This window comes from Antennarius striatus, chromosome 24 (genome assembly GCF_040054535.1).
Source record: "Antennarius striatus isolate MH-2024 chromosome 24, ASM4005453v1, whole genome shotgun sequence".
NCBI lineage: Eukaryota > Metazoa > Chordata > Actinopteri > Lophiiformes > Antennariidae > Antennarius > Antennarius striatus.
The window spans coordinates 1,921,046-1,947,933 of record NC_090799.1 but is presented as its reverse complement, the minus strand read 5'-3'; the positions used below and the strand labels follow the sequence as shown (position 1 = coordinate 1,947,933).

At 42.6% G+C, this 26,888-nt stretch overlaps 2 protein-coding genes across 12 annotated transcripts in view; one reads left to right on the top strand and one right to left on the bottom strand.

Moving 5' to 3' along the window:
* Positions 1 to 12,951, bottom strand: part of r3hdm1 (R3H domain containing 1) — a 38,600-nt gene extending 25,649 nt beyond the window's left edge. For 3 of the 6 annotated variants that reach the window (XM_068309218.1, XM_068309220.1, XM_068309223.1), the window contains exons 1-3: positions 12,823 to 12,950; positions 4,821 to 4,977; positions 498 to 699 (exon numbers count right to left, since the gene is read on the bottom strand). In XM_068309218.1, coding sequence (XP_068165319.1) covers positions 498 to 659 — 162 coding nt within the window. In that variant the 5' untranslated portion in view covers positions 660 to 699; positions 4,821 to 4,977; positions 12,823 to 12,950. Of the gene's footprint in view, positions 1 to 497; positions 700 to 4,820; positions 4,978 to 9,407; positions 9,514 to 12,822 lie in introns of those variants that run through there. The other 3 variants (XR_011034638.1, XM_068309221.1, XM_068309219.1) reach the window with 3 other exon arrangements.
* A 226-nt stretch (positions 12,952 to 13,177) lies between these two features.
* Positions 13,178 to 26,888, top strand: part of zranb3 (zinc finger, RAN-binding domain containing 3) — a 68,880-nt gene continuing 55,169 nt past the window's right edge. For 2 of the 6 annotated variants that reach the window (XM_068309212.1, XM_068309213.1), the window contains exons 1-6: positions 13,688 to 13,849; positions 14,296 to 14,500; positions 20,845 to 20,863; positions 21,132 to 21,310; positions 23,194 to 23,425; positions 25,808 to 25,893. In XM_068309212.1, coding sequence (XP_068165313.1) covers positions 14,355 to 14,500; positions 20,845 to 20,863; positions 21,132 to 21,310; positions 23,194 to 23,425; positions 25,808 to 25,893 — 662 coding nt within the window. In that variant the 5' untranslated portion in view covers positions 13,688 to 13,849; positions 14,296 to 14,354. Of the gene's footprint in view, positions 13,284 to 13,684; positions 13,850 to 14,295; positions 14,501 to 18,783; positions 18,827 to 20,844; positions 20,864 to 21,131; positions 21,311 to 23,193; positions 23,426 to 25,807; positions 25,894 to 26,888 lie in introns of those variants that run through there. The other 4 variants (XM_068309214.1, XM_068309215.1, XM_068309217.1 and 1 more) reach the window with 4 other exon arrangements.

Below are 26,888 nucleotides of genomic sequence, written 5' to 3'. Positions count from 1 at the left end.
TCCCAAAACACATCTATTGCACAGACATAGAGACCTAATTAATTAGCAGGTTTTTTTTGAAAGTGAGTGCAGCTGCCATGAATCCCCAGTAGATCCACAGCTTTAATGCCTCCCGTGGAGAAAACACAAGTTTCACCAATCGACACGATCGTAAGCAATCTTTTCCCACTTAAAGAAGAGTCGCCGCGTCCGACTGACCTCTGCGAAGCAGAGTCAAACCCGACCATCATTATTATTATTTCAGTCAGGGCAGATTATGGACGTCAGGAATAGTTTTGCCAGGTGGGGAATTCATCCCGAATGCCGCAGGTGACAGGAGATCCCCGGGGCAGATGGTGTTTGACGTGGACGGTTACTGAATTTTCATCGAGATGAGTGCGGAGGGAAAAACCGATGAAGAATCGTGTCCTCAGCTTCAGACACCTGCGACCTTTCTCATTAGACGTCAACGAGAAGGAAGAGGTTCTCATTGAGCTGCAGCACACGACGTTATTTACCTGTGCGTCTCTCTTGTTGTTGCCGCCGTGGTCTTCTTTGCCGCTCTGGCTCTGGTCAGCGATCTCAGACTTGATGGCGATGTTGTCTTTTGGAGATGACACCTTGTCGGCGGCCTCAGAAACCTTCATCGTTTCAGTGTCAACTGTGTCTGACATTCTCATTGCAAAGTCTTACAGGGAGAGGCTGGCAAATACAGAGAACCTGAAAGACAAGAAAATGTCCATGAGGGGCATTTTCTTTGACTTGTAACAGGATGATTAACAAAAAAAAAAAAACACTCTTTAGGCTGCACATGTTCAAGGTTTTCATTATTATATTTTAATTTAGAATTAAAAGTCTTGAATTGCAGATAATCTGAAACAAAATATAGACTTTCTCTCCTATCCAGTCCTCTGTCTGAACTGACCAATATTAGGTGACCAAATAATCTTAGGAGAAAATCAAAACAGTTCTAATGAGCCAGGAATAGCATTTAACAGTGACAAATGGTGTGCTGTATAATCCATAATTAGATCTTTTTCTTTTTTTTTCAAATATTATATTGCACAAAATCCCTTCAAAGTTTTTCCTTTCACTTTACGACAAGCAACGTGATGATTTTTGCCACAACAATATGACGGTTTAAATGGTTGGAACACATTTATAATGTTAGTAAGAACAAGAAAGAAAGTAATGAGTCTGCGTGGAGCAGAGATGGGGATTGTCCTCATCTTCTCTCTCCAGACTGGAAGAGAAACAGTTTGAAATGAGTTCGTTTGACAAAGACAAAAGTAAAAATAGTTTATTGCTTGTAAACATGACATAAACTAAAACGCTATTAACATATAGAGGAATAAATAAAACTTACTTGTTCTGGATCATTAAATGAGGCACCTGCTCTTCATCCCGATGGTGATTTCACTTGGTTTTAGTTGTTCTTGTGGATTTTTGTGATTCGCCATATTTGTGAAAAATCTAATTTTGCGAGAAGGAGCCTGACAAATGTTTCCATAACGGGCATTTAAAGATTATATAAATCAGACGTGACTTAATTTATGACCCGGTGTCTGAATAGAAAGCATTATCAAATACTTACATCTGATTTGGAGTCAAAGCAAAGTCAGAGAATGCGGATGATAAAGCGGCAGGCAGGAGGAGAGGAGGGGCGGTCAGTGGTCATCAGTCATTAATTTCTGTCTGCTCTGCCTCACAGCTCCGCAGCTGTTCGGCTACACACAATGGACATGACTGGACAAGACACAGCGGGGGGGGACAGCCGTCTCCTGGGAGACACAAGGGCCTCAGATTTCAGTCTCCACACAAAGTCATAAAAGTTTGACGTCTCCACTTTTGAAGTGTTTGAAGGAGGAAGGAGTCAAACCTCCACTGATTTTATTTTTGGTGTGTCACCAAAATGAAGTTTGAAATTTGTTGAATATATCTGTATTACACTCACGTGATCTTTCTTTTAAACACAATATTAAAGTATATTAAAAATGTGATAAACTTTTAACTGTGAGTGTTAATAATTTAAATTATATATCAGTGGAGAATTATCTGATCAACAAGGAAGAACATTTGCATTTTTGTGTGGATCCAAAAATGTCACTCCAGGAAATCATCTTGGAATCGCAACCAGCATGGATTGGAGACTTTTGGGATTTTTGTCATCTTAATTTAGCAATAAATAAATAAATAAGCCGCAGATTGTCGGCAATCTCGGAGCAATGGTTCCTCTGCGACAGTGGACGTTTGTGTAACGCTGTGACCTCCCTGTGTTGAAATCGCGGTGCGAGTTCATCCTGCTGACATGCCCTAATTATGCAGCGGAGGCCTCATGCAGCGAAACACACACACAGATACATGCACAGGCGACACAGGGAGGGCCGACATCTGGTACATGGGACCGATGATTAATAGGTTAATTAGAAACGGGTTCGTCAGATTCACTTTGCTCATCAGAACCGGACTGACACATGACGGCTCTTATCTTTGCTTCTCTGTGTACGTCACTGGATGTGCGTGTTCTGATCACAGCCATTTTCCTATCTGATCGCCAAGCAGCAAAAAAAAAAAAAAAGCGGCCGGGCTCAGACTTGATTGTTTATCTGCGTCCCAAAAGAGCTGAGGCGGCGCGCGAGAGGCGCTCTCTTTAAAAAGGCGACATTCCAATTCCTCTATGTCACAGTAATTGACTTCTAGTGAGGTTCGCCGCCGTCCCGAGCGCCTCTGTCAGGCAAATGTACCGCTAACCCAATGCAGAACGAGGCTAAGAGGTTAGCTTAAATTTAGGGGGGCTGGAGTCTGATGTTGAATTTAAATGACCTGTCAGAGGTTTGACAAAAGCAATGCCGGCTGCTACTTTACATTATTTTTACATTCCGAAGGAAAACAGCTTAATACTCCAGAGTGCGGAGCACGCCTTTGAATATTTATCGTGTGTTGCTGACATTTTGATGAGTGAAGTCTCTTGAGTTTCGTTGTTGAAGATTTGCAATATTGGACAGATATTTTCAAGAGGCGGGGGTTCGTGATGGAGAGCTGCTCTGCCCCTCGCCGAGTCACTCAGTCTGGTGTTGAAGTAAATTTGGCTCTAGACTTTGATGCGTTCGAATTTCCCCGTCCCTCCTCTCGTGGCTGAGGTAATTGCACTGCGAGCCCTAGCCTTTTAAGAATCCCTCATGTTTTGACTGTATAAGTAATATGGATCATCATTAGATCCTTAGCGTTACAATGGGCAAACATCCAGGAATTTAGAGAGCAGCAAATTGGCCTCTTATGAATGGGAATGAAAACTGATATCCTCAGATTTGTCTTACAATATTTAATGAGTCATGTTATGTTGTGGACACTCAACTCACAGCAAATCAAGGAAACTGTTGTAAAAATGTAAATTCATAGATGTCTGGGGACTATAATGATTTGTTAGGCATCTTGTTTATCACTATTTCAAATTTAATCGGACGTATCAGTGTGTGATGTCTCCTCCACTGCTTTGGTGAGAACTGCGAAATGAAAATTGTTTTGGATCCGTTCAACCTTTAGCATCACATGGAAATGTTGATGACGTCATCTTGGTCAGAAGATGTGTTTGAGTGTGGAGTTCAAGCACATGGTGGTGTGTCCTTCAAACTTCAATCAATAAAAACAGAAACATGTCGTTCTGTTTGTGTCATATTGTGAGTGTAAACTGTAGTTTGCATACTGCCCCTAGAATTATGTCATTTACACCAGAATCTGATGTGAATTTCAAACTGTGTTGATGATGATTAATTGTTTACATGATCAACTACTGAACAGTAAAGAATGAAACTTGTACCAAAGCATTCTGTTGGATTTAAGAAACACATGTAATCTGTTTGAAGTGGAAATGATTAAAATTGATTTTTTACGAGTATCCAAATAAAATATTAGATTTTCGTCATTGCACAATCTTACTCTTGTATTCTTGTGTGAAATATAGAAACATAAGAGTCACAACCAGCCCGAGTGTTCGATCAACACCAAAGTCAATGAGCGCCTGTGTGACCAGAGTGATGAAGCACTGCAGACGCTCCTGTGAAGTGACTCATTTGTTCGTGAGGCTATTATCATTTATCAACCCTGAGTTTTATATTTAGATTGTGGCTCATTGTTCCTTCATCATAATTAATCTTCACTCCGAGATAGTCGATGCGATTTTAAATATTTCATCCCAGCTCCAGCTGAAATGATGAATCAATGAAACGGCGACTGATCAATGAATCAAATGATTTTTGGCTTTGAAGATCGAAGCTTCATGAATGAATATTTTTGTACTTTGTCACCCCTCATTAACAGTAAACCGAACATTTTTGAAAACATAGGAATACATAAAGGGTGACATGGATGTTTTGGAAATAATCCATGACTTTCAAGGTTTTAACAGAAAAATTTGATTGACAAATCACTGATGGTGATAACTGTTAGTGGTGTAATCATACAATAACATCAGAGGTAATAATGAGATAATAATTAGTCTTTTATAGAAGTTTCCATATGTGTTGTTTCAGCTGAATCATCAGTGAAGAGATGACAGAGCAGAAAAGATCTTTCTCATATTGACACACAACATCTCTATCTGTCTGCAGTTTAAACATGATCTTCTGTTTCAGTGGCAGCTGAATGATGATGTATCTCAAAATCCAGCTCATAATACTCGCATAAAACCAAGCAGCTGGGATGCTGGATTCATTTGTAAATTATTTTTTTCCTTTTCAAGATCTGAGAATTCAATAAAAACCTAAAAAACTAGACATAGCATGGAGTATCCATCCTATTCCCTGCCTATTCTCGTCAAAAGCAGAAGCAAACAGGAGACGTACTTGTTACGTAGCCAGGGGTGGTTGTGGCGCAGGATGTGGCTGGTGAAATCAATGAGGCCGTGCCTACCGGTGCCATTCAAGACTTCTTTGCCCATGTCTGCTTCAGCTGCTCTGAACAGCGACCGGGGCCTCCGACGCCCTCATGACCCCTGCTGACCTGCAACAAAGAGTGGCACGGGGTTAGCGCCGCGCTAGCTCGGGGTGGGCGAGGTCAGGGGTTCCGAACTGACACGGAGGTCACGCGGACTGACAGCAGTCAGGATTTTCAGCAACTCGGAAATATTTGTGTCGGAGGAAAAAAGTAAAAGCTCGGTGTGTATTTCTGGGACTGTGCGTGCCGACGCGCCATAAATAATGGATGAGCACAGAGATGGGAGTGCAGCGGCAAAAGGAGAAGGCACCCCTGCCAACCTCGTAAAAAAACCAGCATTAGGAATTCAGACAGCAGCGGGGGGGAAGATAGAATTTCTCAGCCGAAAATCCTCTGCTATTTGGTGGCACATAAATTTCAAACCGTCTGGTGAACAATATCTATTTTTCAGCAAAAATTCTTTTGTCACTGAGCCACAGGGCGACACCAATCGGGCAAAGGCAGACATCTGCAAACAGCGACGTCGTCGACGAAGCTGCACAATATCGACAAGACATCGGAGAATAAAGAGTAGATGCGAATTCCAGCTGTGAAAACGGGACGATTTTATTGGCTGCAGTTGCAAAAACCAGTTGATTAACATCAAATCGAGGCTACAACTAATGATCGTTTCCACTGTCGATTAATCTAGCAGCCGCTCGCTCCATTAATCCATTAATCATTTGGTTTATAAAATGTCATCATAAGGCAACGTCGTCTTGCGTTTTTATGATAGCCACTTAACAATCACAGCAATGCATGCTCAATAAACAAACTGATCACATTCATAGGATATTCAAATATTACACAACTGCTGTATCTTTTCTCCTTGCCTCTCTGCTCCTGTTCTCAGCTGCATCCCACTGAGCAGGCACTGACGCCTCGCCGATTCTGCCACCCAGCGGTGCCAAGGCCCAGCTGCTGTTCCCACAACATGACCTCCCATTCCAACCAAAAAAAAAAAAAAAAAGGTCAAGTGGGATCCTTGCGTTCTTTTATAATCTTCCCTCTCGATGACACCTTTGTGCCTGCAGCCAGACGGAGACGAGGACAGGGAGGGAGGAAGAGCGGCGTGGCACGAAAGAGTCGTGCGTTGGTGCATTGCTTTGCAGGACTCCATTATCTTCATAATGAATTCAAATCCTTGAAATCGGAGTTTCCCAGGTGACATTTTTTGCAAATTATTGGGCAAAACGTCCTCAGCAGCCGGTAGCGCTTATGTCAACCAACAGACGTAAGGGCCAAAGCTGGATCCTTTCATCAGAGATGATGTCATGTATGTTACCTGTGTATGCAGCAGGAAGCAAGGAATCTATTACAGTATGCTGGTCATCGGGAGATAAAATCACCTCCCCTCTCAATAGCCTCTACATTTTTCCGAGAGGCTCTTTTCTTGACCCTTCTGCTCTTATCTCTCTAAAAGGCCCCCGGCACTTTAAATGGTTATTCTGCGGTGACAGGAGTATCACCTTGGTGCTGTGGCTCCGGAATTTGCAGGCAAGAGGTGGTGCCAAGTGAAGCCTCTGTTAATAGGAGTGTCGCCACGGGGGGAAAAAATGCGGCGCCTGCTCAGTAATTCAGCGCCGGTCGGTCCTGCAGCTATCGCGAACGCACACACGCGGAGAGTAAAAGTTCCTCTGACGGCGGCGAGGCTGAGCTTGGCCATCGGCGCTTCGTGTTTTATGACCAGAGCTGCTGTGTGTGTGTGTGTGTGTGTGTGTGTGTGTGTGGTGTGTGTGTGGTATAAACCGTCTGATATGTGTTCATTAAATAATTCCTGCCATAACCGGAAAAAAAAAATAAAAGGAGACACAGGGAAGCATCGTTGCTTGTCACACAACAGTGCAAAATTTTTTTAAAAAAGACGCAGATACACACACACACAAACACACACACACACTTGTAGCGATGCTCCGCCTGCCTGTGCCTCCTCCAGCATTGTGCTGTAGCTGACAGGGAGTGGTTCATCGGTGGAACGGTTGGTGCAGAGCGCAGCGACCTTAAAAGAGGCTCGCTCAGGCATCAGTGAGCGTCACACCCGCCTCTTCGCGCCAACTTTATTAGAATGCTCAACGGCATCAACGGCATCCTTGATCTCTCTCTCTCTCTCTCTCTCTCTCACGCACACACACACACACACACACACACACACACACACAACCACACACAGGTGCACGATTGCATGCACCCAACCTGGCCTGGAAAAACAGAAAATGATCACCAAATTAATTTTAGTTTGAGAAAAATTCAGCTGGATTGGTGTCTCACACACACACACACACACACACACACACACACACACACACACACACACACACACACACACAACACACACACACACACACAGACACAGACACACACACAGACACAGACAAAGACACAAAACACACACATAATCGAGATGGAAATTAATTCCCCAAAAACACACAGTGGGGTCATAAGGCTGGCCGTCAACTGAGCTAAGTTAATCACACAGCAGCCTCTTAACGGACTGCTCACATGGACAATTATGTCGGATAGCGAGGTAATGAGAAAATTTTTCAATCAGTGTGAAGCCCTTAAGAGCCTACTGGTGATGGCACAGGCTCGAAAGCACACTTACTTCTTTTCCCCTTCACACACACACTCACACACACCTGCCTCTCTCTCTGGCTAAGGCTGACCTTTCCTCCCACACCTCTACTCTGTGTGGATCAGGACTCTTGTCTGGGCTATAACTAGCTCAACCGGAGGTGAACAACCCTCAACCCCCTGACCCTTTTTTCCTGACACTCCACCTCCGGCTCGGCTGAGAAGGAGGCGATGAGCCAAACGTGGGGCGGAAAGAAACCATCACCATCGCAGGCTTGACAAAGAAAATCCGACTGTGGATTCCTGGTTGCCTGAGGAGCGGAAGAAAAAAAAAAAAAAACCCAAAGTGGCGGAATCTTCCTGCGTGCAGTCGCAGGTTTACGCATCGCATGATGATGCACGCTTTTATTACTGCTGATGAGCTTCTGCTAGTGTCACATTAAAAAAAAAAAAAAAAAAAGACAGGAGCAGCAGCTGTGGCATTGTCTGCAGAGATTTGGAATAATAACCACAGCTCTGTCATACAAATGCACACACACACAAAAATCAAACGGCAACGCCACGTCTGGTGGCTTTTGTCATCGGATCAACATTTAATAGGAAGAAAATTTACCAGTCTAGTCTTAAAACTGTAAATTCATCCAGAGGAAAGCAGCCAAACATTCACTTTGCAATTAGTTGCTATTAGAAATAGACAAAGAGGCAGATTTAGAATAAATCACCCTCAGCAGAGTGCAGGACGTGCACTCTGGCAAATAAAATCAAACATCAAATAAACAGTTAATTAGGTTACTAATACTGGTTTGCACTCATGGCACCGCAATAAAATTGATTTCTGCGTTTTGCTAAACTGAGTAACTAATCTCCCATTTTCTCGCCATTTCTGCTAATTGCAAAAGCCAGAAAAGCACTGACAGGGGAGCTATATAATTGGACCAGGAAAACGATTAGTGTAAAGCTTATGAAATCATATCACTGCCTGCCTCGATTTCAGGACGGCCGAGGCGGTGTCGGTTTAAGGAACTGCCTGTAATAGCTCAGACCGAATTAACAGAGAAAGCATAAACAGGGACAAATGAGCCTGTAATTGTGTTGCTCACGCTGCCTCCAGGTCGCGCAAGGCTGTGTGAGCGCGGTGCGGTGCAGCATGAACGCAGCCAGCCAGCATTAATAAATTAAATCCACAGCAGAGCATGTGGGTAATCTATTACCCATCCCATAGGAGGGCTTCCAGGGAATATCAATCCAGGCAACTAGAGGAAAAACAATAAAAAACAAGAAACTAACATGCAAGGCTAGCATTTTTAATGCGGAGCCTTAAGAGAGAGGAGGATAACTCAAAAAGTCTGCCGGTCATTAAAAGTCTATTTTCAGAGCGGCACCTGCAGAACAAACAGAGGAAACCGGGGAGGCAGAGGATGAGTCTGGCTGCAGAACAAAGCGGGGTGAAGCCTCTTATTGGCTGATCTGGGTTAATTATCCTCCTAATGAAAAGCAGAAGCAGCGACTGGCAAACTCATGAGCAGGTTTGGAAAGGCTCCGGCTCGGTCCGGCGGAGCAGCGCGAGCCCTGACAGCGTGCCGTTAACAGATGCAGTGTTCACAAGCTAAAGACAAGGAAAAGACGCCCCGCTTGCAGACTTAAGAATATGCATTTTTTGGGAAAACGTCTCTTCTTGCAGAAGAGATTTCTCATGGCTTAACCTTTCTGGCATGGGTTTTTAAGAGCAGCGATGGTAACAAACAGCAGAAAAACGAGCTAAAATAATAATAATAATGGGAAAGAAAATGTTGAAAAAGCCAAACAAAAACTGCATGAGAGGGACAGAAAAAAAAAAAAAAAAACGCATGTGAGATTCAGAGGTGGCTCCAAGCTGCAGGACCTACCTTCCCGGCAGCTCTGCCCTCCATCCTTTCTGCTACTCGACTGTTTAGTTTCCATTGTACAGGAGGCACAATCTGCTGGAGAGGAGGCTGGAGTCGCCTCCCAGCTCGCTCCTCGGCAGCTGCCTGCTGCCTCCTGTTTGCTCACTCGACTGAGTGAGAATGGAAGACGGAAAGAGGAGAGTGTAAAGGAAGAGGGTGAGGAGGGAGAGTGGGTGTCACAAAGAGAGAGAGAGAGAGAGAGAAAGAGAGAAAGAAACAGGGGGGGAGAGGAGAGAGGATGCTGTGCGAGCACAAGTCTACCTGCCACAACCCATCAAGTCAGCCAGCCTTGGAGACAGCGCCAAATCAACAGCTGGCCCCTGTGTGATGTCAGAGCCTCAACAGCCAGTCACGGCGGTCGAAGCCAGCCGGTGCTACGGAGCGCTGACTGAACCAAAGTCACCAGCTAAATGGGGCTCTTCATTAGCTACTCTGCTTTAGGATGGAGGCGGGGGGGGAAGCGGGAAGGATGAGGGAGGAGGAGGGAAAGGGCAGTCAGGGACATGGGATAGATGGAAGACGGAGAGGGAAGATGAAAAAGTGAGTAGGTGGGAGGTAAGACAGAAAAAGCGAGGAGAGAAGCACGGAGGAGGTGAAAAAGAAAGCAAGAGCGAAAGCGAACAGGAGTACGACAGAGAGAGGCACAGGAATCGACAGGTCCGTGGCCAGCTAGGTGCTCAAAGACCAGGTGGAGAGTCGATGGGGAGGCGACGGCCGCTGAGAGGCCGAGCTGTTCGCCGGGCTACCTTCCCATTAAAACTGGCACCCTGCTCTTAACACGAGAAGACAAGGCTAGAGCCGAAGCCACAGATGAGGAAGGAGCCACCACCTGAAATACCACCGAATACCGAAAATGAAACGCCGCAATAAAACATTCAGCTTTCAGCAAATCTAAGACAACTTTCAGTGGATCAGCTAGAAAACAAAACATCACTGAATAATGAGGAAGGGCAACCGCTTGTGTGTGATCAAACAACATCCCTAACCTTCTCCATTTCATCAAAAACTGCCGTTTGTGATTTTAGAAGATTTAACGAGAAAACAATAACCTCTACCGGCACTCGTTTTGTCTTGTTTATTTCATTAGAGATCAAGTATTCCGCTTCCTCACCCGCGTGCGAAGACACCAGCACGGATAAAAGTGATAATTGAGCTCTGAGAATAAAATCGACTTCACGGAGCACTTTCATCGTCATGTGACTGACAGGCTGTCAAAGACGCAAGTAGTCACAAATGGGTCCTGAGCACAGCCGATGTCTAGACCGCCATAATGTGATTGTTTTTGTCCTTCCAGTCACTCAGACTTTAACAGCAAACACAGCGGGTGGAAAAGTTCCTGCTGTCACTTAGCAACCAACACCAGGCTGCGACAACCGATCCGATCCAATACCGCCTCATTATTGTTCCATTCGTTATGCCAGGTCTCTGAAGAATTTATTATTGTGCTTCCTTAATCCTAAGAAAAGGTCACCAATTGAGCAAACAATTTATGGATAGGTGGATGAATTATTTAATGGCCCAGACCAAATATTATAGGAATGAAAGATTTTTCCCCCCGGAGGGCTATGAATTATTTAGCCATTGGGCCACATCTTTTGAAGAGCTATTACACAGCACCCTCAACCTCAATATCTGATAATGTCATTAGCTCCAAATACGCACTAGCCTACGCTATGAATGGTCGACAAAGAATCAACTGCAGTGGCCTTTGTAGCCACAAGTGAAACTGAAGAGAAAAATATGAGCATTTATTTTTAGCCGTCACAGCGTGCAGAATCACAACAGATCATTTCAGCAACACTTTCATGATGAGCTCTTCCTATACCTTAATGCTGATCAGGATGGAATCTGTTGGAAGTAACCACATCACTCTAAAAGGAACACGAACCAGGATTACAAAGTAGTACATACAAGGGATAATTATGGCCACGATTCCCCAAAATTACATGTTAAAGTACAGAGACAGCACACATTATACTGTGTGTAGCAAACTGTAGGACAGCACAGCTGCAAGCCCTGCAAAGATGAACAAGTCGTGCTACAAGCATCTGCAGATGGAGGACTTGACCCGGCATCCACGCTCTGCCCCCCCTGTACCAGTGGTACCCCAGTGAAAATGATGCCATCCCATCTCTCAGACCCAGTTGATGCAACATCTTAGATTTTTTCCACCATACCTGGAGTCTGTGAGGCAATAATACACTAGATTCTAGTCATCAGTACTAGAGTAGGTATTACTTATTAATTAATAGGCAAAATTAGTTCTTAGATGCATGCTTGTCATTGATGGGCATGAGTCTAATTTATTTGTTTACTTTCATAATTTCTATAATAAAAGGTCAAATAGTACACGTTAACAACAGTACACTCTTCCAAAAAAAGGCTTTGGAAGAAAAACAGTTAGTCAATATACCCAAAAGTGATTGACGTTGATTGACTTTATTTGTCATACCATATGCAACAATAATCTCATTTGTCCTTAATTGGTCAGCTCTAACTTCATTCTCTGGTGCTTAAATGAACAATGTAGATTTAATTTATTCATATGTGGGCTTGATTAATTACGTGTGACTTGTTTTTCTAGGCTGCCATCGACCAAAAAAAGAAAAAGAAAACACCGTCTCAGCACCAATTATGCAGACACCTCATGACAATAGACCATAATTCGCATTATAACACAGACGGATGTGCAGAATAAACATAAATGCATGTCTGATTGATCTTTAAATGTCTGTCTTTAATACTCTCACCCGATGCTCCACGACACCAGGCAAACTAGGTCCCATGTCAGTTTTTAGTATTTAATTCTTTCCAATATATCGGTAAACGTTAAAAACCTAGACAGCATTTAACATTCAAACTTCATTTTTTATACATGTGACTAAAATTCGGCTGATAACACATTTTACCAAACATCGCAACCATCCAGCTGCAGCTCCGATCGTGGCTAACGATCACCGGTGGCAATGGATGCGGACTGTTCGCTGCAGTGTCTCACCAAGAGGCAAACAGCCGAACCAGGCCTGGAAGTTACTGAATTACGCTGCATTTTTAAGAATCCGCCGCTTGTTTATGAGTCTTATGAGTTGAATTTGAGTCCATATATAATCAATTTGGATGTGGTCTTTTACTGCGACGTGTATTATATCACCGTTTGGCTCTGGATCGTGTCGCGGCTAAGCTAACGATTATTACCTGGTAGTGTAGCTTTGCTAGCGCTGAAAACGGCAAAACACCGGCGCTGTCACGAACTAGCAAGAGACGTGTTTACTGCTAACTAGCCCGTGTTACATGCTTACAACTATGCGGTTAGCATATTTGTTTTGGAACCCTGGACTGCTGGACACGATAGTGCAGATATCTGACGATGGCTTACCGCTTTCGGTTACAATCGGTGCACAGCCGTAGTGTCTAGCAAAGGTGAAGTAGCTAGCGTGTTGGGAGCGGAGTGAAGGAGAGGCAGGGGAGTCCAGCGGACTGGGCGCGTGCGTCGTCAGCTCCTTACGCTCCGTCGTGGAGGGTGTTGAAAATAAGTCTCGGCTTGTCGTTGCTATTTTTTGACATCATGGCAACAATGCATTGACGGGTTTTGTATGATGATTTTGTCATTTATTGACCTTACAAAATCATACTCTTACAACTATTTATACTTTATGGCGAATTGCTTTAAAAATTGGTTTGAAAATGCATTGATTACCCGTCGGTAGTTACATGTTGCGGATGCCCGGTGTCATAAATCGAGTGAACCTCTAATGTACCGCGAAACCGGTCAGCGTTTCTGTTCGGTCTGCTGTTTCAAAAACACCAGATAGCTGCGCTTCGTGTCATTCTCAGCAGGTAGGGAAACCACAAATACACACATGCAAACTAAAGTTTGCTTTTTTAAAAAAAATTTAATTTCACACGGAAAAATGTAGCATAAGAAGGTTGGTGACTCTGTATTGTTAATTTATAGCTTGTATCGATTTGAGGTAGTTGTCATGTGCATATAAACTCTTATAACGTAAAATACTTGGGTTAGTTAAAATGCTATTTTTTCACTCATGTTGCTGGATTGCCAGATACATTAAAGACGGTTGGACCGAATTGCATATCCGGTTTCAGCTTCAAAATAATGCGTCTACCACTGTTACAGTCGTAAATTTCTGTGCCTACTGTCAGTCTTGCTTTTATTTTTGTAGGGAAGCTTCTACATCCGGTCTACGGTGTTAGCTCTTGCTAAAGATGCGATCCAGCTAACTTACGTCTTACGCCATTACTGCAAATATTGAATGTTAAAACATATTCTAAACTTTATTAATTGTTTTTTATGCCCCTAACCTGATACATTTTTATTGGTCCTCTGGAATATCGCTGATAAAGATATTGGTAGCTCTAGCAAGGCATAAACCGGATGTTTTGAAGTGAGTAACTTGACTGATAACTTTTACACGTGCTTCATTCACAGCATAGAGGTGAGCCCACCTCAATGCATTCAGGTGGTGTTTGTGACAAGGGAACTACAGTATTTCATCAACATTTTATTTACAACAGAATACATATTACAGTAGTTTGTTTTGACGATGTAATGTGAGGTAATTGTATCAAAGTAGTTCGTGGAAATGAATGACTGCTACTGATACACGTCATGTAGTAGGGATGTAAATATTTTATACAGCAACTCTATAATACCAAACCTGTTGGAAAATAGCATCAAAATCCAGATACAGAAACACAGTTGATCACGTAACCTAGTCACTTATAATGTTCAGAGAAGTTGTTCTAACTCTATGTAGTAAACACTATTTCTGACAAATATAGACAGAGTGATCAGTTAAAGATTTATTTCAATGTTTGTGCTTTATCCCAGGCTAAAATTAAAGGTGGCTGACTCAGCGCAAGGACCAAGAAATCGATGAGGACTTACTGATGGAAATGGGGGATAATAGTCTGGAGACCCCCTGCTGTGATTCTAGATGGTCACAACAACTTTCGGGCCTTCCCCACAAGCTCCTGCAGCGCCTGATGCCTTTCCAGAGGGAGGGAGTCGAGTTTGCTTTATCGAAGAGCGGCCGGTAAGCGAGGCTTACTTCACACTTTACTTTTTGATCACCGGTATGCCAAGTTTTTAATCCTATTGAGATTTTTTTCATCTCTTATTTCTGATTTAGTTGGTCTGATAATCAGACAACTGCTCATCGTACATTTTAGCAATTGCATGACTTGGACAAGAAACTTTTGTTCGTTAAACAAGTACAATAATCTGAATTCAAGCCATCCTGTCTCTCAGAAAGTACCTTTAGCTCTACTCCTGCATTGTGTAAATATTGAGTTATTGCCACGACAATGGTTGTAAGTAAAAAATCCTGTCTGTGCAGAATACAAGTACCTTCTTATCTTTGTGTGGGAGTTCCACACATTGGTCACCACCAATTACAGGCGAGGGCACTCATTTTTTCAGGAAGGTCAACACACAGGGAGTCAAAATGAGCGCCTCGGCTGTGATGTGGAGCGGCCATATTGATTCGGGAACACAGGGAGGCACTACTTTGTTACATGGGTGGGTCAGAAGTCAATTGGCTCTTGCTGCACTGTGTGGACAGTTACCTCAGTCAATTGGCATCAGTGTGACAGTAAGAGCAACGTGGGCAGTGCTTCTCACTAGAGAAGGACACAAATAGCATTAACAGTTCCTGTTGTGTAAAGTAAAAACAGCGCTGACATATGTTTTTTGATGATCTTGAGGGATTCCTTGTTTTTTACAGAAATATCACAATTCATTATGTAAAATAATTATTCTCTATTCCAGGTCCACTCAGTCACAAGTGTTGCGTGATTGGTTTTTGACTCTCGTACCGTTTATGATGATGATGAATGTTGGAACCTTGTTGAGACAACTGTCAAAAAGCTGGAATATTAAATATTTAAAAAAATGTAATCTCCATAAGTTGGGAGAAAACTCATAATTGTACACTATTTTTAGCAAACTGCTGTTTATGTTTTCATTCAATATCCTCAAAAAGAGCCTTGAATGAAACCAGAAGTCCTTTTTATTCCACTGTTACTCTGAGACTCATAGTAGAAGAGACAGAAATAGCAATATTTACCAGAATGCCATGCAGCGGTGGGATTTTGAAGGGATTTGAACGCTTGCGGGAAATGTATGGTTTCACTATCTGAGGTGGAACCATACAAAATAGGCTGACAAAAAAAGAAATGGCAGCCATTCATTATTAAAAATGTCCTGAAATGTACTGTACATCACAGATGGATTTCGGAAATCTGACAGTGTGGGAGGATCCGTGGGTGGATTTTTCCCTTTAAATATCATAGTCATTGTGTCTTTTCACATCCAGAGCAACGAGGGTAGCGAACCAAAACATCAAATGTTACTGCAATTCAAATGCTTATGGAGCCTGCTGCATTGGACTGTGTAGGAGGGCGGGTGAATTTTATGGCATTAGAGGAAGGATAATGTGGGAAAGTTGTGGTACAGCGCAACAATAAAAACCCATGAGATGTGGTTGATTATATTGTTTGGAAAGTTGGGCAGAAGTGTATCTTTGAGGGTTTACATCTGTATATATTCAGCTGTTCTTAAAACAAAAAGAAACAGCTCTGAGTGTGTCTGCTCAGATATGGAACAAACACTTCAATTTGAAGTAAAAGTACATCCATTAAGACCTCTTATTTGCTTCCATTAAGTTGTTGACTGGGGCGTTAATCCAGCCACGTGATGCACTGAATGTCCTTCCTGCTCTGATTTGTTCAAAATATTATTGTAAGTGACTGCCTGGTGCTTTTATTGAATAAGTTCTGCTCTGCTAGCACGAGAGGAGATCGATAAGTAGACTGTTGTCTGTCTGGGGCGGCCAAATTACTGAAAGAAGCCCATTCCAGAGATGGAATTTGTTCCTTCCACACATACATAATGATGTGTTTATACTGGCCTGTTGTTGTTGTTACAGTACAAAGACTGAATACCAAGTTCAGTTCCTGCTATTCAGAAAGGAGCCGTGCTGGAAGAACACCGGGGAAAAAAAGGAGTGCGCTTATCGTGGTTAGTTGCAAAGTCAGAACATTTTTAGTCACATATTCAGAATATGAAAATATTTCAAATTCTCTCCAGTACATTGGAGATGGATACATAAAATCTTATTAGAAAATATTAAACTGTTTTTGAGCTGTGAGCCAGAAACCTTCATCCATTCCTGGATTCGACTCCTCTTTATTAACAGAGTAATATTAATAGACCAATCAAAATTAATAGTCCCCATCATGGGCAGCTCATACGCAGTTAGCTATATAAAGAGGTTTCATTTATTTTAATAACTTTGATTTATCTGTGAAATGTGAGCACCAAAAAAAAAAAAAAAAAGATCTGCATCCGCTGTTTTTGAAAATCCTGTTTTTGTAAATGACTCATAAACTACAGATGATAAACACATGATTCAGATGCTAGGAGACAGTTTTCAGGAGCAAAGAAGTTGGGGTTATGACATAATTTGGCACGATGCAGATCTGATTAAAGCGACTTCATCATGGCAACATAGCCGCAGCGTGTGCTATGCCCTGGTTGAAATGATTCAACAGGCAATTAGCGACAATGACGCACACTCTCTGAGCGCTTTCAAGTTATCATCATTATTTTCATCTGTTATAAGAGTCCTTGAGTTGTTGACTGCATCGCAAAAATTTTACAGAGGTGGTTGAAGTTTGAAGTGTCCAAGCAACGTCTGCTGGGGTCAGACAGAAAACATTCATTCTCACAGACCTAACAAGTCAGCAAGAGCATCTTTTGAACTCTGGTGTTACTGATATAAATGTATTTTTACAGATCCAAAGCTGATGACATCATTGTTGTTGTCTTTTTTTTTTTTGTTACACTTTAGAAAAGTAAAAAAGACAACTTGTGACATTTTTCACCAAATCTGAGTAGATATGATAAAAATAAATGTCTTTTTAATGCAGGCAAAATGTTGAGAGAAATTATTTCACCTTCTTCAAGTGTCTCATTTATGATATTTACTCTTTAAATTGCTCTGAATTCCTTTTCCTTCTAATTCACATATTTATTATAAAGTAAAAAGGCATTGTATTTTGTGCAGTGGCGACGGCAGGAGATGCGTACCGTTACACAGCATAAAAAATGTGATTTTAGCCACCATCAATCTCCAGTTGCCTTAATAGCTGACTTTGCATTATTTAGAAAATCTGTGGAAGTAAGAAAGAGCTTTTTTACAAACAAAGTGTGGAGGCTGCAAATGATGAATAAACTTTGTAGCGTGCTGCGTCAGTTTGTGCGTTAGAGAGAAAAATGATGCCGTCGGGCAGCACTTTTAACAAGTGTTGTAACGTAGAATATGTCGCTTATAATTTATCATTTAAAGGGACTGATACCTTCAGAACACATGCATCATTGGAGCCGCATGCTACATATACTCGATTTTGCGCATTCTGCTTGAGTAGTTACATACAGATTGTGATTAAACACAAATAAGAGCCAAGAGTCGCACCATATCTACAGGCCGTAACAGAACACATTCATATTATATTCATTGTGCATGCTGAGGCTGACCTTTATGAGTCACAATACCCAAGTGGGACCTGCTGATTGACCTACATAAAGTCAGGCTGCATCTCTCTTGAAGGCAGAAAGAACTCATTCTTAATAGAAAGAAAATAGTTTGCAGAAGAAATCAACACACTGATTAGTTCAGAACACTGCTGCTGCAGCCTCATGGTCAGCAATGGTGTGTTTTAGGTCAGATAGTAATGCAACCTTCTATTTCTGACTATGTGATCAGTGGTTTGAAGTTTGGATAAAGGAAGATTATTAAAAAACCTCCTCAGAACTTGCTAAAAATATTGTCTAACGAGTCGAAAAAGTTTTGTCACATTGTTTTATTTTAAGCCGAACACTGAAAAACATAATTAAAAACCACTTTGATAGATTGGGGTGAGCAGGAAAGTGGGGAGGCTCAAGTTGATTAAAAAAAAAAAAATCTCTGGAGCCAAGCAGGGAATGTGGATCGCCCCATATAGCAAGTATTTAAACTTTCCTTTTAGAGCTGTGGACGTTATTGAAACATCTTCCTCCCAGGAGGAAGAAAAAGCATTTACAGCTAAAGGCTACTTTGTTTTCATTTTAAGGCCATTTAGAAAATACACCGAAATGACACCGTGAACCCATAACTGTCTGTGAGATCCTGCATGCGGTGGCGTCGCACCCTCTTAGTCAGCCTTTTGTGCAGCGGTCCTTGGAAAGCGGCGCACCCCCCGGTCCAGTCCTCGTGAGCGAGCCTTAGCGGGGATGGAAGATTGGGGTTAGACGGCGGGCCACACAACACATCACCGCGCAGAGGTCAAAGCCATCAAATCATCGTAGCCGGCTCCGGGAGGTAGGGGAGCCCATTTCCTGACACTTTGTGGCTTGTGGGTTTCAGAGATAACATTAGAAAGACGGGGCGACGGGGACCGTGCCGTTGTCAGGCAACCGCACTGCAGCATCCTCGCAGTCTCAAACCGTCAAGACGACACTCAGGTTATTTAAAGGAGGATGATTAATGTGTTGAGAAATGGCAAGCACCTGCCCCAGCCGCACTCCTTCCCCAGTGACGGTGTGTCTGTGTGTGTGTGTTTGTGCATGCGTACACACAATAGGTGTGTGTAGATGTTTACATGTGTTTCCCTGTGTGTGTGCAGACTTGGTTTTTAATGTGTGTGTGTGTGTGTTTTTTCTCTTTTTGCTTTTGTGTGCATTTTTCCACACACAAACTATGCGAGTGTGTGTCCGTGCGTGCATGCCGGTGCGCATTGCGCTGACTGGGCCGGTGTGCTAGCAATTAGAAAAACCACCAGTGGCAAGGTGTACATTAATCATGTTCCTCAGCTGAAAGAGAGAAATGGGGCGGAGATGGGGGGGGGAGGAAGAGGAGGAGGAGTGGGAGGAGGAGAAAGAATAATGAGAGAGTGTCTGAGGTATTCAGAGCTGTTCCGTTGCTCTGTTTGCTCTGACATGATGTTGGAAGCATTTATGAATAAGAAAGGTTATGGCAATAGGCCCAAACCCAGCGGGCGGAGAGAGGCAGTGGTTAATTTATCTGTGCTTCCTCCACGGAGCAACTTCAGCTGATGTGTCACACTTTCAGCTCTCCCTTTATGATGTCTGGTTTTCTGTTGTGCTGGAATAGCCGACTGTCGTCCAGCTTGTAAAAACACATCCCAGAGAGCCAGACAGGTGAGCAGCGGTCGTTGAAGCTTCAAGCAGAAAAAACTCCTGCTGGAAAAGGAAAAAAAAAAAAGTGACTTCCAAACAGGATTAACAGAGAAGTAATCGCTGAACATCAACACAAAGCCACTGATCAATTTTAGCAATTAGTTTTGTCAATAAAGTTTATTTAAGCAATTCCATTAGTGATTCAGATAAAACCAGACAGGCAGCGTCGTGCCGCCTCCGCTGTGAGCAGGGAGGAGGAAACTATGGGTGATGTTATGAAGTTCAGTTTGATTTCTCCTCTCTTGCAATCATTTTTTAACAATCTCACTTCTCATGCATTGTATGACAGCAGATGTTGGGGAAATAAGACACTGAACGTGGATCTGAAGTGGATCAGTTGTACAATTAGTCGAAGTGTATTTCGCAATCTGTGAACAAGCGAAGAATTGTTTTAATTTGATTTCTTTACGCACCAACAAAACTCCCCAATTTAGTGGCAACATGCAAATGCATTTACTCACAAGGATGAGAAAATCAGATGTGTAAATGTCAAATAAAATTGAATATTAAAGCACAAAACCCAAATATGTAGCAAAACCTAAAAATAGCACACCCTGGTATACACATAAAGCCAACACACACAAAAAAAAACATGAATTGCTGATGTGGCAGTTTATTAATAACCTGTCACCCTACTCCATGAATCAACGTAATATTTAATGGATGGCTGGTTACATTATGCACTTAGTTTGAGTGAGTAGAACAACGGAAAAAAAATGCTGCACTCTTTCAAAATGCTCAAGTGAACATTGAATTTGTCACTGTGATATTAAATCTGGCATCGAATGGATCGTCGACCGAAACACCGTTTCCTAAACGAGTGCTTAATTTAGTTTAAACCTCGATAACTCATGCCTGACAGCAAGTTTGAGACTACAAGTTTTGACTTTTTCTTGGGTGACAACTTTAAGATGCTAAAACACACATGATTAGAATGAAATTAAATGCGATTGTATGTCAGGAAGGAACTAATTTTCTGCATCACAATGTGAGCTACTCTGTGAAACCGAGTCTCTCCGAGCTGCTCAGAAACGGTCGATAGAAACGACAATATAATATTGAACAGACAGACCCCACAAAACGATCTCTCAGTAACTTCAAGCATATCTGATAAAATCTTTTCTTTCTTTTGTTTTACAGATGCATGATTGCTGATGAGGTAAGCACACACAATGCTGGCTCAGGAAATCTATTTTCAAAAAAGGAAAAAAAAAAGAATCAGGGACTCGCATGCCTTCCAAATTAATTTGTCAGCCCTGCGCGGCTCTCCCATGTGACTAATCGGTTTTGACACAAGAATCATTCTGAGACCTTATTACTCTTGGGCCTCACATCAGTTCGGCCGTCATATGCAATTTACCGCGGAGTCGATGTTAGATTGACTTGTTTTTCTGCCCTCTCGCCGTTTGTGTTGATTTCTGGTCCAGATGGGGCTTGGGAAGACGGTGCAGGCCATCGCGGCGGCGTACGCCTTCAGGAAGGAGTGGCCCCTCCTGGTGGTGGTGCCCTCGTCTCTGAAATACCCCTGGATCGAAGAGCTGGAGAGGTGGATCCCCGAGCTGCAGCCGGGCGACATCAACCTGGTGGAGAACAAGACACACACCATGTAGGTTGCCTGAGCTGACGGTAACGAGACGTGACAGTAATAAGCGACGAAGAGAAAAAAAACTTGAGTTGCCTCTGCACTAATTTTCCTGAAGAGACAATAGAAATTAAAAGAAATACAAATCCCATTCAAGGCGGCGTGATCGACAGAAAGGTTGCGGCTGACAATTTAATCTTGAAGTGTCCCTCCGTGCCAGGAGAGGACACGGGACGATGTTTGACAGCGCTGACAGTCAAACCGTGTCAAGGCAGCGTCTGCAATATTGAACAAGAGCTGGAATCTCAATGTAGGAAGTGGAAAAATGCTGTGGTGGACAGATGTCATTTCCTGTCTATTGATTTGGACTTAGGGTGTGTTTGGGCACCGTGGGCTAATGTCGCATAGAACAGCTGCTCTCATTGTCATCTAAACTTTCCCTTAGTTCTCTCTCGGTTTGTATTTTTTGAATGAAACAAACTTTCTCTATCTGTGACAAGGAAGAGGAGGGGGGAAAAAAGAAATCTCAACTTCACATCACAGATGAGGCGCAAAGAGGTTGTGAAAGCCTTCCGGGGGAAAAAACGTGTCCTTGAACTGGATGTGTTAATGACTGAACGGGTAGGGAGGGACAAAAAAAAGACTTGTTCTTTTTTTTTTTTTTTTTTTTTTTTTTTTTTAGAACATGAACGCCACCTGAGGTTTATTTCAGTATGTGTGTGGCAAAGGCGAAGAATTGGATGCTGCCAGATGCCGCAGATGTTTTAGATTTCTAAGAAGTCCTTATGAAACCTCGTGCAACTGAAAGGTGCTGTTTGTTTGCTTAGTTGTTTGCCTGCCCCTCTATTTGTGTTAGGGCAGCGAGTCATCTTGAAAATCTAGAACTTGCGATAGAGTCTAGGACTGCATTTCTTTTGCTGTGAAGAAGAGGAGGTGTACGATAAAAACCAGCAGCCCTGTTGTGTGTTGGTGTGTGCGTGCGTGTGTGTGCGTTCTTTTTTGCTGCTTAAGTCCACACCTCCAGGGCTGCCGAGTCAATAAACATTCAAACCACAAGAGTTCGCATTTAGTTCTCGCTGTCGAAACGACGTTAAAGACGAGTACTGTAAGAACTAATGCTGCATTTTAAAGGATCATATTCTGTATATTTTTTTTTAATTATCAACAGATCTGATATAAAGCCAGCAATGAATTGATCCACCAAAGTAAATATTGTGTATCCGGAGATGGATGTATCTTATTCCTCTGTGCCATTGAGCTCCCACAGCTATTAAAAACACATCAATGTCTCTACGTGGCACTGGGTGACACACTCCTTCATTATTATGAACACACACTGTACTTTATTTGGACTCCAGCCCAGTCGTCCTGCCATAAGTGATCCATCAATCCGTCCGTGAAAGTTATTTAATAATGTCCGGTTATTTTAAGAAATTACTGAGACCTCCGAAAATCAAAATATTGGAATTCATGCTTGGTTTTAGGCTCTGATTTGCAACACAAGCACCAGCCTTGCTCATAAATGTAATAAAAAAATATATATCAGCATTGTGCGACAACTCCTGCTATGATTAAAAAAAAACAACGTGCTTTTATTCGGGCGACATGCTGCAAACCAAGCACAAATTCTAAAGGCTAACCTTGTTAACTTGTCACCATTGCCCCCACAAAGTATTTAATCAAAACGAAATGCGCGAAAAATTGCTTGACAAGACGTCTTCATTTTGAGGGAAAATGTAGGCATTTTTAAACTTTTTCTCAGCACTTTTAAAAAATAAGACATTTATACATAAAAATGATTTACCTAAAAAATAAAAAAAGAAGTAAAATCAGAACATATCCTGTGTGAGATGTGACATCTACTTCATCTTTGTGGTTATATATTGTGTCTGCCCCCCCCCCCCCAGGGGCATCAGCAGCAGCAAGGTCACGGTTCTGGGTTACGGCCTGCTCACCACAGACGCACGCCCCCTAGTGGAAGCCCTCAGCAGGCAGCGCTTTGCGGTGGTGGTTGTGGACGAGTCGCACTACTTGAAATCCAGGAACGCAGCCAGGACCAAGATCCTGGTGCCGCTCATTCAGAGCGCCAAGCGGGCCATCCTGCTCACCGGCACCCCAGCGCTGGGTCGGCCTGAAGAGGTAATAAAACCTGCAAAGGTTGCAAGCTTTAAAAGTATTTTCTTCTCTTCCAACACTACAGGATCCTTCTGCCGATTCACAACTCCTCCAAATGCCATTTGAATATTTAATGATGTTTAACCAGGGGCCCGGAGTGGAGGAGCTGTGTGGATTAAAACCACATCCACCGGCTTCACGAGGCTTTCTGAGGCCACACTCATGACGACAGATTAGAGGGCCGCAAAGATAACTCGGGGGTGGGGGGCTCAACTTTGGTTATCACGCAAAGGTGTAGCGCATGTAGATCGTCATGGTAACAGGTCACACTCAGAGCCAACATTCAGAAAGCCAATTAACTCTCGATGCCATCACTTATCCTCCAGGATCCCGCGGACTTATTTCAATAACCTTTGTTGCAAAAAACTTCATTTACAAAGCCCGATATGAACACAGACTGCAGCGCAATAAATGAGACAAGTAATAAAAAGAAGCACATGGGGGGGGGGGCACTATTGAATTTAGAGACAATAAGAACGGCTGTTCGCAGGACGACAGTGTTTGTATAGCGGGAAAGCCATTCTCCTCTCCATAATGATTTATTATATCATTTTTATATATGATATATTGAAGCGGTAGCATGTCGCCCACATTCCACAACCGCAGCCACAAAAGATGAAGTCGCCCTCTCAGCGTGAAGACAATACATAATCAATTAAGGATACTGCACGTTTCCTGAATTCTGATGATAAAGCTTTGTTTTGTGACATTTACTCCATCTCTCTCTCCTTTCTCCCTTTTTTTCCCCCATTTTTGCATTGATTTTGGTCAAAATTTTGAAGCGTCCCAGTTCTAGATCACCCATCATCCTCTTTGCTGTTTTGAATAGTAAAGTTTTAAAGAAAGAAAACAAGAAAGCAAGATCCTCCTTCCTGATTGGTGCACAAAAATACGTCACATCACCTTTATCGTCAGAGGAAGACCCACGCCCCCCCCATTGACAGTTTCACGGATGAAGGGGCTCAGATGGGAAAAAGAAACGCTAAATAGGTTCAATTTGGAAAAAAATACTCAATAATTCCAGTCAATTCATTCTGAACTACTTTATTTAATATGTATTTGATGCTCATGTTAGTATTTACAGCAGTAGGGTCGATTGTTGATTTAGATATATTAGGCTGCGGGCGCGCACACACACACACACACACACACAAACACACACTAGGCTTAATCTAATTCATTATCCATGATTGCAGTTTCATGGGATGTGCTGAGAAATTACAGATGGTGTGAAGAATCAACATAATTTCCTTTTGAAAAATGAAAACTCAAGAATTTTAAAGATGGTTTAAAAAAAAAAAAAGAAATCCTTATCGGAGTAAGCTGATAGCTGAAAAGTTCATCATCACCGTGACTCGATGGTAATAATTAAATGATGAAATCCAGGCGGTTTAATTAATTCCAAAAGGAAATGAAGTTTGTACTTGTGAAATATCTTGAGAAGGTGTAGAGACAAGAGTGTGTGTTAAATATATGATACATGCCATGGTGTCTTTGCCATTGCCTGCCTGCCTGCCTGCCTGCCTGCCTGCAGTGGTGAGGTTAGTTTTTAGATATCATCTCTTTCCCTCTCTCTGCTGCTGGAATCTGAAACTGAATATAACATTTTATCATCCGCAGTATAAACCTGATAAGCCCTGTCCCTGCCTCTGTGCCAGTCTCCTCACTGCCATCATTACTCACTGTGGCTCTGACATCGAGTTAGCACACAGCTCAGGGCATGCTGCACCGTTCATGATGTGCCCTCATTCCACCCACCTATTATATCAACAGTGTGAGGGGGAAAATGCAAAGCTCCTGTTGAACAAGCGCTGAATTTAGAATAGCGCTCTCACTGTGTCTGCTCATTCAGATCGCCTTGCTGATGATTACCTGTCATTACTTCAGAAATTACTGCAAATGCTGGAAATTGACAAGGCTGCGGCGTAAGCACACGGGCACATTGACGTTTACATATGCACAAACTCACACCGAGGGAGATGTGACACGATATTAAAAAAAGCCTCTTTTTTTAAAATATCTGTCGATGACTGAAAGCTGCGGCTTCCAATTTAGCAGTCTGTTCAAACCGAGGCAAAGGCGTCTTTAGAATCTAATTAATATGTTTCTGTCTCGTTTTCATGTCTGCAGTAGTTGTTCGCTCGAATCCTGGGAACAATATCTTCCTTAAGTTTTCAAATCAACAAACACTAACCAGGTCCGACCATACAGTTTCACACAGTGGGTACACGGAAGACACTTGAAATAGTTGTTGCATGCAGATTTTAAGAATAAAAAGGTCAAACAAATCGTATTTAATTTAGTTTAATTCAAAGGAGACACTTTCTCCTGCTTGTGTGTTCACAGCTTTTCATGCAGATCGATTCCCTCTACCCAAAAAAGTTTGGAACCTGGACCGACTATGCCAAGAAATACTGCAACGCCCATTACAGGTGAGCCTACAACACACATTCACAAGCTGATGCACAACATATTTGGTGCAAATCAACCTGACATGCACTGTATTTTAACATGCATTGATAAAAATTAGGTGAGAAGTTTATTCTTCAAGCTAGAAGACAGGTAGCTTAGCCTAGCATACAGAATCTAAGTGGTGGTCACCAAAGGTCATGTGAAACACGAGGTCTGATGTGATTTCAGTCTTTTTATGTAACTCTGCAAGACAGACAAGAAGCGCGTTCTTGCTCTCAATTTCCAGTGTGCCGGAATTAGCCGAATTTCAATAGCTCCCACCGTTTACTTTCCACTTTTTTTTTAAGTGTCTGTGGGGATAACGCGGTCCGTACCTGAGTCTGGAGGGGCATCGCTGCTGAGTCGAGGGTTTGTTGTCGGAGCCAGACCTCAACTGAAGCCAAGCGTTAAATGCCAACTGGCTGCGACTCGCCAGTGACGATCAGTTACATGTGTGAACAAACACATCAAATGCATTGTTTTGGACGTCCATCAAAGTCAGCAGCTCTGTGGCGGATGGGCCCGGCGCCATTAATGATAACACTTTGTATATAATAGCACTCGGTGTGGCTGGGGAGCGACGTTCTGATCCAGACACACACACAGACTCGCTGGGAAGGATTATACGCACAGAGGGACACAGGGCAGTGTCTTCCTTTCTAGATAGAGAGGTTATTGTGGGAGATAAGAAAAGCAACATCACAGCTGGAAAGTTACTGGTGAAAATGAAAACATTTTTCGAAGGAGTGAGTCAATTTCCCTTCCCTCAGCAACTACAAGTTTGAATACCAGAGTGTGAAACAGCAAATTTTGGCAGTTGCTTGTTAAGCTTGTCCACATTTGCAGCCAATATGGCAGATAACCAGCCTTTGTGTGGGGGCCCAGTTCTATTCTAAAAATCCATTTGGCTGATGAATTGTGAAAGTTGCCTGCAAGTTTTGGGATAAACCTGCTGCTGTGGCCATTAGACAGAATA